This window comes from Balaenoptera acutorostrata, chromosome 20 (genome assembly GCF_949987535.1).
Source record: "Balaenoptera acutorostrata chromosome 20, mBalAcu1.1, whole genome shotgun sequence".
NCBI classification, from domain to species: Eukaryota; Metazoa; Chordata; class Mammalia; order Artiodactyla; family Balaenopteridae; genus Balaenoptera; species Balaenoptera acutorostrata.
In genome coordinates this window covers 14,012,104-14,023,058 of record NC_080083.1, presented here as the reverse complement: position 1 = coordinate 14,023,058, position 10,955 = coordinate 14,012,104, and the positions used below count along the sequence as shown (strand labels likewise).

The window sequence follows — 10,955 nt, the reverse complement described above, 5'->3', positions numbered from 1 at the left end:
GAACCCGATACAACACTGCCCCGCCCGGCGGCCGGGGCGCGCCGTGGGCCAGCCACTGCCCAGGCGGCTCCCAGCGTGCCCCGCGCGACGTCGGCCTGGAGGGGTCGTCTTCCGGCGGAAGCCGCCGTCTCGTCCCTCCCCGGCGCGTCGCGTTTCACTAGCACAGAATGTGAGGTCTTGGCCCTCGGCGCTGTCTCCCTCCAGGTTCCCAACGTCCCGAGGGGCAGAGGGCGAGGGGAGGCGGCGCAGCCACCCACTGTCCGGCCTGTAATCCAGTTTCTTTCCCAACTACAGGTAATCTCTCTCCTCTTGGTCAGTGAGCGCCTCCATTCTCCACTCTCACGTTCAAGTGTTTTCCGCTTTGCAAACTCATGCAAACTGTTACACACTGGACGTTTGGGGGCTCCTGGACTCAGAAAACTATACATCAGTGAACGAAAAATAAGTCACTGCCTCTATTTACGACCAAACATGAAATGAAGATTATTTACTGTGCCAAAGACTAACTATGATTTCTTTCAAATCACTGGTTCTTAATTTTTTTGGGGGGGGGGGCGGAGGCAGGACGGTGCATGGGATTCCTTTGAAGAACTGATGAGAGCCATGACTCTCCCCAGAAAAATGCCCCACAACTTTACAAACAAGCTTCATGAGGTTTACAGACTCGGAAGCCAGGGTTAAGAACTCCCTTAAATAAATGTTTTCCTTGGTAGGATGGGTAAAAGAGGGGGATGTGGAGAGGAGGGGAGACAAAAGCAAAAAGGAAATACTGCCAGTAGAAAGTGGCCAAATTACTTTCAGAAATATGATATCTGCATAAGTAAAATGATAAGGGGATTGTTTTAGTTTACAGAAATCAACATGCCAACAATTTTCAGAGATATCCTGTATCTTTCTAATCCTTCCCTGGTAAAATCGGGGAGATGAGCAAGAGTTTGAGGATACCTAAGTTGTAAAATGGACATAAGGACATCACCAATAAGCTGGACTCCAGAAAGCTCTGTCTAGGATTTTATTAGACTGCTTTTTCCCCCAATATAACCTATATTGGAAGATTGAGACAAAAAGGCACAAACTCACATTAAATAAACAAGGTAATCTAATCAGTTCTACAAAGTGTATTTTGTAAAAGAAGTAGCACTAGGAACCAACCGAAATAGGTCAGGGAGTCCCAGCAGGGACTGTAAGAGAATTTGGGAAGATATACACATGTCCACAATACTGACCCTGTCCCCAGCCGCTCTCCATGAGAAGGCCAGAGCCCAGCACCCCTCCTACAGAGGCACTGCTGCTTCCAACTGGGACTGCGGCCCTGAAAGCAGCTGGTCTGAAGGGGCGTAGCACATCCTCAGGTACTACCCCTGGAGCTGAGCCTTGCATCATAAGCCCCTCCGAGTGCTAGTCAGTTTGGGGGGTGGGTAAGGAGGGAAGGGGGGTACTTAAAAGAAGCCAGCACTGCTGCCCAGCAGCGACACTATCCGTGGGGACGGAACAGACCAGGCACGTCCCTTCTTTTGTTGATGTGGGCTGGAGCCCCAAATCCAGCTGACCTCAGGAAACGCCAGTTCAGCTCTTGTGGATGCTGAACTGGGGCAACAGGTGGAGGTGGAGGAGCCAGAGAAAAGGCCGACAAGGAGCGAGCCCCGCCCCTACAGTTGGAGTGATATGTGTGGATCTCAGAGAAGAGCTGAAGGAAGGAGACTGACAACTGCTGACCCTCAAACCACATAAACAATAGTCCACCTAGAATATCACCGTTTGTTTCTCCCAGGCTAACCCACATCTGGACTTCACTTAGTTGATGAATGTAAGAAGGGAAAGCTTTAAGCACAAATATAATTATAGCTAATACAGAGCTTGTAGGAAAACATATTTTTCTCCAGTAGGAATGTCTCTTCAACTTTCCCAGTCAAATTAATGCTACCAGCAGTTGGGATGCTAATAACCAACTGAACTGCCCCAGATCCACTACTATAGACCCCACAAGGTGAGGAGACTGTAACAGGATATCTCCCGGCCCCAGAGGGGCCTCAATGAAGGTGGGAGCTAACCATGCTGAGTCTGTCCACCCCCAGGAGGGCCACAGGGAAGCAGCCATCAGGAAGTCACAGGTTTCATCCTGTGTGACACTCCCTTATTGCACTTAGAAATGAGTAAGGCAAAACAAACTGACAAAAACCTAAGGACAGATCATCCCATCCTACTTCTCACTCCCCCAACAGAGATTTGGTCTCGCATTAGCAGTTGCACCCAGGCTAGCATGGGCTTGAGTCACTGCACACTTGGCCAACAAACTTCACAAGGTTTGGGAAATGTCAGGTGACACCACAGCTATCTCAGATTCTCCCACTGGGAAGGCATACTCGGGCTCTGCCAAGTCCCAGGGAACCGTGAAGCACTCGGCAGCTTCTGCTCCCCTGGAGCCTGGACTTTCTCACCAGCCAGCTTCGGTAGAGCTCCGTACTACGATCGCTACTTGCTTTTGATTATCCAGGGCAGAACTCAGCATGGGGGCAGGATGAGCTGAGTTCTTGATCCCCAAATTCCTTTCCAGCAACTGGAGACATGGGGGAACATGTTCTGGGAAAAAGCTTTTTGCATGCTTGTTTTGTGCAGCATGAAAAGATCAAGACCCATTGTGTCCTGACCAGCCTCAGACAGAGGACAGGAATCTAAGAAAGCACAGAGAAAAGGGGATTATTGCTGAGTGGCAGCACCAGCCCAAAAGGGAAGAGGAGCGTGGACATACAGAGCTCCTCGGGGGGCAGACTGGTAGGTAGGTATGGGGCAGACTCAATTCTAAGGGCCACACGGGACAGTTCCCTCCAGGTAGAGTTGCCCCGGGCACATTACGGGCTCTGCGGAGATACAGAGTGGGCAACAGGAGGGCCAAGAAACCATAGGTATTTCTAAGACTAGTGACCAGAGATGCAATGCCTGGGGCAGGGGTTATTTGTATTTGTTTAATTTTCAAAACAGGTTGGCTGGGCCTTGGGTACTTCCATGGTGCCTAGAGCGCTCTAACAGTGGGTTACTGGGAGCAGAGGTCAGAGTTATGAAGCCACATTGCTGTTCTGTGGAACTGGAGGGGAAAAAAATATGTATTTCTAACTCATCCCTTCTCCCCAGGTGAGCACTCAAAATTGCAAAGATCTGCCCAGGAAGCAAAATACCTCAAGTTTATCCCAAGGTTGAAAACTAACAAAGTAAATCGTTTAAAATCACCACATCACAAAAGGCAGCTATTTTGAATGACTAAAAATGTCACTTGGAAATAAAGGGGGCGGGGGCACACAGAAATGGGTCAAGAACACAATGGTTGGAGAGGGAGGAGCTGTAAATACAGCCACCTACACGCCACATATCTCAGAGGGGCAGGCTCCCGCACACATGGGCTTCGTAATACCAGACAGTCTATTTGTTCACAATATTAAAGGGCATCTAGAATTAACTACAGTAAGGGATCAAAGTTGCCTGAAGAATGGGCACAGAAAGGCTGCGTCCGAAGATGGCCTGTCACTCAGGAGGGTGGAGCTGCTGGGCCTTCCTGTTGACCACTGTCTTGCAAAACTAGAAGAGAAATACAATTATTAAGGAAGCAACAGAGGAAAACAGAAACACACTGTAAATCATTGATGAGGGAATTGCAAAAGGAAGGAAGGATGCCAGGCAGTGTGGTGGGGGGCTGTCGGGGGGAGAGGAAACTAAGGTCCAAGCAGTGATGAGAAGCTGGCATCTCCTCAATCCACTTCATCCTACCGTTTTATCTCCTAGAAGTTCTCCTCAAGCACACGGGGCAGGGAGAGCGAGCAGTGGTTTGCTTAACTGCTGGTGAAAGCCCAGGCCTCCTTAGCACCGTAGTGCTAGAGGACAACCAGGCTTTATTTGATAACATAATTTTCTCTCAGAGCCTGATGGGGAGCAGGACCAGGCTTCTTATTCCATGCCTAATCCCCTCTGAGCTGCTGGAATAACAGCCAGTCTGGAGGTGTGCAGGACACTGGGTGCTAATAGAATGTAGGGTCTTGGGAAAGAGTGACCACGTGAAACAAGAGACATCCCATCCTGGTCCTATGACCTGGGCAGAAACACTCTCCAAGTATCTGAAAGATGCTGCCTCTGAACGACTTTGTCTGGGATCAGAGGGTATGGAGAGAAAGGAAATGAAGCACCAGACCCAACAAGGACCACTAGGAAAAGCTGTCTGGACGGCAAATTCCAAGGGAGAGGCAGGGAACAGCTCTGGCACAGGGGGGTACAGGGAGCACCCAGAATGCCAGCTTCAACTTGAAATGGCTCAAGTTACGAGAGGAAGAGTAATTAGGTGCAGATAAGCTTTGATTCTCATCCACTGCCCCCACCCCAGCCGCACTTCCCACCACCCTTTCCTTGTCTCTGAGTGGTTCTTTGTACAATCACATAGATCCCTGAAATGTCTTAACAGTCATAACCTCTTCCTCTTTCCGAAGCCTGAGAGCTATTAAGCATCGTGATCATCATTAATACTAGAGGGCAGGACGAGGAAAGAAGCAGGCTTTCTGCCTCCAGAGTGAGCTGCTAAGCCTTGAGGACCCAAACCGATTCTGGCGTCTATGTCATGCTCAGTGAGAAATGCGGTACATACAGTGCAGAAGGGGGAGGAGTGGCTTTAGTCATCCGCTGTCATTCCTTTCACTGGGTCCTTTTGTCTCATCTGGAACAGAAAAAACAGGAAAAATTGAAGGCTTTTGCTGTTGATGGAACTCTACAACAAATACATTCCTCCTTCTTCTCAATCCTGCCAGTGGATAGGGTAGAGCATTTTTTTGTGCACAAAGCAAATCAGAAGAATAGAATTCTGTGTACACACGGCCAAAGCCATACTATTTATAGCTCTGTCATTGGTCCCACCATCCATGATTTCCATTTCTCTCCCTTGCGTCCCATTGTTGGGGTTTAGTTCTTAAGCTCCTCTCTTTCATTCATTCAGCAAATATTTATGAAGCATCTTTTTTTGTGCAAGGAACTGCTCCAGGCCTGAACCAGCCTGAATTCAGCCGTGAACCAAAACAGACCAAGTCTCTCCTCAAGGAGCTTACGCTCTGGGACAAGGTGGGGGGAGAACGAACAAACTATGCCGGGTGGGGCTGCAGGCTGCTGCGACGGAGAGACTGTGGGAAAGTGCTATTTTATGAGCCGGCTGTGGAGGGCCTCTCTGATAAGTGACATTTGAGTAGAGACCTGAAGGAAGTGAGGGGGGAAATCCCGTGGGCCCTCTGGGGGGTGGGGGGCAGGGAGCATTCCAGGCCGAGGGAACAGCAATTCCCTCTCCTGAGCTCTGCTTAGAGGCTTTGCCTAGTCAGCCAGGTGGGCAGAGTTTGGCACCAGAGTTTGGCATCAGAACACAGGGATCCAGAGTGCAGGGAGTGGATCTCAGCTTGGCAGAAGTGCGAGGCTGCTGGAAAACAGGGTGGGATCTTCTCTGGAAGCACTGAGTGGTCCCTGCCCTGGCACCTTCCAAGCAGCAGAGGACACAACTTCTTGTTGGGGATACTGTGGTGGCCATCTCTCTCAAATCCTTTCCAACTTGAAAATTCTAATTGCAGGATGTCTATAACGTGTATATTTTAACTTCCCATTAAATATGTCTTCATTATCCGTGAGTTTTCTCCTCAACTTTCATTCTTTACTCATTCAACAGCTTTTGAGCACACAGAGCATAAGCGCTGGAATCAAACTGCCTGGATCACATTCTGGCTCCATCACTAAATTGTGTGACCTTGAACAAATGACTTCACTGCTAAGCCTCAATTACTGTAATAATAAAATAGAGATAATAGTACACATGTCATGGGGTTGTGGTGAAGATTAAGATATTCACGTGGAGTACTCAGCACAGCAGAGTGCTTGGCACTCTGTACATGTTATCTGTGTTGTTATGTCTTTGTTCCAAACAGTGTCGTGAAGGGGATGTGTGTGTACACAGCTCTCAAGAACCTGCACTTTTAAGCTACAGCCTCCTCAGCGTTTGTTTTGTTAAGGATAAGGGCACTGTCACATTTTTTAAAAGACAAGAAGTTAACCTTGTGGTGTTAGGTTGGAATGGGAAGTATCTGTGCGATCATAATATGTCAGCTAGATACAGAAATAACTACAGATGTTACAGTCCCCCAGCTCCATCCTATGAGAAAGTCTGGGAGCAGCAACACCCCACCAGTAATGAGCACGTTCAGCACCCAAACACCATCCTCCACTAAAGGAACCAGGGCTCCTTGGTGATACAGCTGATTCTAGGGCTGGTCATGGAAAGAGCAAGACGAACCTGGAACACCTTGCTGTGCTTCAGGTGAACAAAAGTAACTTCACCAGAACTGGACAGAAAGACAGAATACAATGAAAAGAACACCAAAGTCTGATGTTTTGGCCTAAAATACAGAAACTGGATCTAATCACGCAGAATCACTGGACAAACCCAAATTGAAAGACATTCTACAAAATGACTAGCCTGTAACTTCCACAAATGTCAAGGTCATAGAAGTCCCAGAAAACTGAGGAGCTGCACCAGACTGAGACTAGAAGGGTGCAGTGTGTGATCCCGGGTTGTACCCTTTCCTTAAAAGGAATGGGTTCTCTGGGTTCAAGAGTATACAGGAGTTCTCCGTATTCTTCTTGTCATTTTTAGTAAGTTTGAAACTCTTTCAAAATAAAAATTTTTTAAAGACAGAAAAGCACGCTTTAAATGTCTGCTCACTAATGACCATTCATGTAAATTTTCAATAATCAGGGAGGCTACGATTTAGTATCATGGGACCAAAGCTCCCTGGGCCTCAAGCAGATCCTTGTATACCCTGAAAGTCCACCACCTGGCTTTAATTTACTAACGCGAAGCCAGGTCCTGTTTTCCTACTGCTTGAAATAAGATGCAACTTCCTATCAGGAAACAGGATAGCTTCCTTTACTCTCAGAGACAAGGTTCCCCCCACAGAGGGTGCCACTGAAATAAAAATGCATTATTTCATTCTTATAATGAAATGCTCTAAGAATGCTTATTTCCTGTTTCCTGGGGCCTAAATGACACAAGAGATTTTATCTGGTGTTTGTAGTGTTCCTTGGATCAAACCACTGCAGGCTATATATATATACATATAGTCGAGGAACATGAAAATAGAAGCTCCAGTCCTGGTTTGTTTGTTTTTAGCAGTGGTTTCCTCTAGGGAATGAGGCCAAAGGTTGGAAGAAAGGGACTTTTATTCATCTACTTATTTTCTTTATTTATTTGGACTTATATTTTTTAACATTTTTCTCTATCTTTTGAAAACTGCTTTTACTATAAGTATGAAATACTCCTTTACTTAAAGAAACTTGTAAAAGTATCAATGCCAATTTCCTGGGTGTGATATTGTACTATTGTTTTGCAAGATGTCACTGGGAGAAACGGATCTCCTCTCTGTATTATTTCTTATACCTGCATGTGAATCTTATAATCATCTCAAAATAAAAAGTTCAATAAAAAAATAAAGCTAGTAAAAAAAAAAACAAAAAAACCCAATCAGTTTAAGACACTGAAAAGTAACCACAAACCAGTTAGTTCTGAAAGTGCACAGATACGAGGCAAATGTGGAATTGTTTTTAGAACCTCTCTAGGGACTTCCCTGGCAGTCCAATGGTTAAGACGTCACCTTCCAATGCAGGGGGTGCGGGTTCGATCCCTGGTCTGGGAGCTAAGATCCCACCACATGCTTCATGGCCAAAAAACCAAAACATAAAACAGACACAATATTGTAACAAATTCAATAAAGACTTTAAAAATGGTCCACATCAAAAAAAAAAAAAGAAAAAAAATCTTAAAGAAAAAAAAAAAGAACCTCTCTAGAAAGCCACTCTATAAACAGATTCAGCCTTTGGGGGAAGAAATTTGGCAATAGGTAACAAGAGTCTTAAATTCTCTAATTCCACTTGTAGGAATTTATCCTAAGTAAATAATCCTAATTACCCAAAAAACTGAGTGCATAAAAAATTTTCATCACAGCATTATTTAAAAACAGTGAGAACCTACAACAACATGAAGGAAAATCCAACACAGGGTGATGACAGAGTACAGAGCAATATGTACACTGTTGTTAGAAACATGTATGTGAAGAAACTTTTTTTTAGCAGGAAATGCTTTGTTACAATGCTCAGAGAAAAAAGTGAGAGAACCACCCAGGCACATGGAATACCATCATAGCTAAGTAAAAGTGTGTACGAATTCTTAAAATGGTTATCTTTAAATAGAGTACTTATCTTTAAATAGAGTACAAGTGTTTTTTTTCTACTTTTTACTCTTTTCCAAAAAATGTTTAATGCTTATATATTACCTTAATATTGAAAAATGAAACTATTTAAAAAGAAAAGAAAGCTGCTCCTATATTTCAAGATGCTGGTCAATGTTGCAGGTGGTCTGCCCTGGCTGGGGTCAATCACTTCTGGGCAGGGCGGAAGGAATTAAGACTCCACAGACAGGGATCCCTCGGCCTCAAAAGACCTAGCTTTGCCCTCTGCAGGCGCTATGGGAATCTCAGATTCCAATCTCCCACAGCCCAGCAGGTGAGCTAGGCACTGAGTGGTTTCTCTTTATCCTCAGACCTTCTGTCTACCACAAACCCAAACGGGAAACTAGGATGTAGTGTCCTGCCAGGCACTTCACTGCACAGGGACACTTATACAATTGCTGCGTAACCGGTCCAGAGTTTAAGACTTAAAATCTAAAACTGATGGTGATCCATCAGTCAAAAAGTCATAGGATGGAGCAAAGCCCCTCTTCATCAAAGTTCAGTTGATGAGAAAGGGACAGGCATATTCACACACAAGCAAACAGACAGGAAGGCCGGCTACTCGGAGGCTCAGAGACAGCTCCCAGGGTGGGCCAGCAGAGCAAGAGCGCCATGTAGCCTCTGAGCTCCATCCCAAAGTACAAAGTCCAGAAGGAATGGGCTATGGAGGGATCAGAGGAGCCAACAGATTTAGAGAGGAAGACCCACAAGGGAAGGCTGGGGAAGAAAATGCGGCAGGATCTTAATCGTGTGTTCTTTGCTGTTTTTCAGCAAATGTTCTAGAGAGTCCAGTAAGTAGGGAAACAAGTTTTCTTAAAATTTTTAAAATGAGTCCTCTTCTCCCAGTCTCATTATCTAGAGTTAATGACTAAGGCCCAGGAGGTACCTATTCTCTGAACTAGAAGGTATCCTTAACTTCTCTGAAAATAATACCTATGGCACAGGTAGCCATGAGCATTTCATGACCATACATGTCAAATGTTTACCACGCATGACAGGCACATGGTAAGACCTCAATGTTAGCTTCTCTTAATAATACAGATGTTATTGTAAATCAACTGTACTTCAGTTTAAAAAAATAATACAGATATGTTTATTACCACCATGTTCATAAGACAGTGAGTTCCCCATTACAGGAGGTGATCAAGCACAAGCTGGTGAGAAAGCTGCAGAGAGGACTCAAGCACTGGACATATAATTGGACTAAATGACCTTTAAGGTACCCTCTTCCACTTCTGAGATTGAGTTTCTTAAGATCAGGAGCGAGGGAAGGAGGGAGAGCCACTGCTCCCCTACAGGCACACATTTCCTGACATTTTTGTTTTTAGGGAAAAGGACTAATCTCTTTTTTAAAAAATTAATTAATTAATTAATTAATTTTTGGCTGTGTTGGGTCTTCGTTGCTGCACGCAGGCTTTCTCTAGTTGCGGTGAGCTGGGGCTACTCTTTGTTGTGGTGTGCGGGCTTCTCATTGCAGTGGCTTCTCTTGTTGTGGAGCACAGGCTCTAGGTGCGTGGGCTTCAGAAGCTGTGGCACGTGGGCTCAGTAGTTGTGGTGCACGGGCTTAGTTGCTCCGCGGCATGTGGGATCTTCCCAGACCAGGGCTCGAACCCGTGTCCCCTGCATTGGCAGGCAGATTCTTAACCACTGCACCACCAGGGAAGTCCCAGGACCAGTCTCTTGATCTCATTTCTCAAATCCTTGAGCCTCAATCCAAGAATGGTGGGTCCACCCCCACAGAGGGACAAGAGTTATCGCAGTGGTGACTGTGGCCTTATAGTGACCTCTCATAACTCACAAAACAACCCACCCACGCCAGACTACTATGCATTGGTTTAAAGAATAACAGTCATAATTTCTCTGATTTTTTTTTTTTTTTTTGGCCGTGCCACGCAGCTTGCAGGATCTCAGTTCCTCGACCAGGGACTGAACCCAGGCCATGGCAGTGAAAGCCTGGAATCCTAACCACTAGGCCACCAGCGAACTCCCTAACAGTCATAATTTCTATCACAAACTTGCAGTTAATCATGGCAGATTGAATACATGCATTTGTTGCTATTCCTCCCCAAGACCCTACCACAATGACAGTAAAGGAATAAAAAAAGATAGAAAACTATAAAGACAACAAGAACAGAGGAGACAACTACAGATACGAGATGGAAATGGCATTCTGGAAGATGAAAAAGGATGGACGAGCAATGACTAATCTGCAGAGCAGCAGGAGCTGCCGGTGAGGAGGGGACCCAGTGGTGCTGCAGGTCACCCAGAGGCTTGGGAACTGGCGGCACCAGGTGCCTCTAAAAGTGGGAATGCAGCTAGGGGTGAAAACAGGTGACTTCATTGACAGTGGGAATAAAGAACCATTTGGGCCTGGCGTGCCCTGGTGTTCCCTCCCCCAGTTTTCACGGTCAAGTAACGCCCCCTTCCTGCAAAGCCCAGGGATTCACTCTCTGGAGGCACTGAGGTCTTGAACTCAGGACCCCAGGCTCAGCTAGGGGTGAAGTGGGCATGATGCAGAATACAATGGGATTAAGTCAGAGCCACCCCATGGCATAGTGAGCCCACCAGGACCCTTCTCCAGCTCAGCTCCCAGAAATGCTGGCCCTGACCATCCCCATGAGCAAAAGACTGGGGAGTCCTCTCAAAGCAAAATGAGCAGCCCAA

At 46.2% G+C, this 10,955-nt stretch overlaps 1 protein-coding gene across 1 annotated transcript in view; it reads right to left on the bottom strand.

The window, feature by feature from the left end:
* Nucleotides 1–998: 998 nt before the first annotated feature.
* Nucleotides 999–10,955, bottom strand: part of PITPNA (phosphatidylinositol transfer protein alpha) — a 38,322-nt gene continuing 28,365 nt past the window's right edge. Inside the window, exons 11-12 of the mRNA XM_007183806.2 lie at nucleotides 4,625–4,693; nucleotides 999–3,570 (exon numbers count right to left, since the gene is read on the bottom strand). Of these exons, the coding sequence (XP_007183868.1) occupies nucleotides 4,649–4,693 (45 nt within the window). The 3' untranslated portion in view covers nucleotides 999–3,570; nucleotides 4,625–4,648. The remainder of the gene's footprint in view (nucleotides 3,571–4,624; nucleotides 4,694–10,955) is intronic.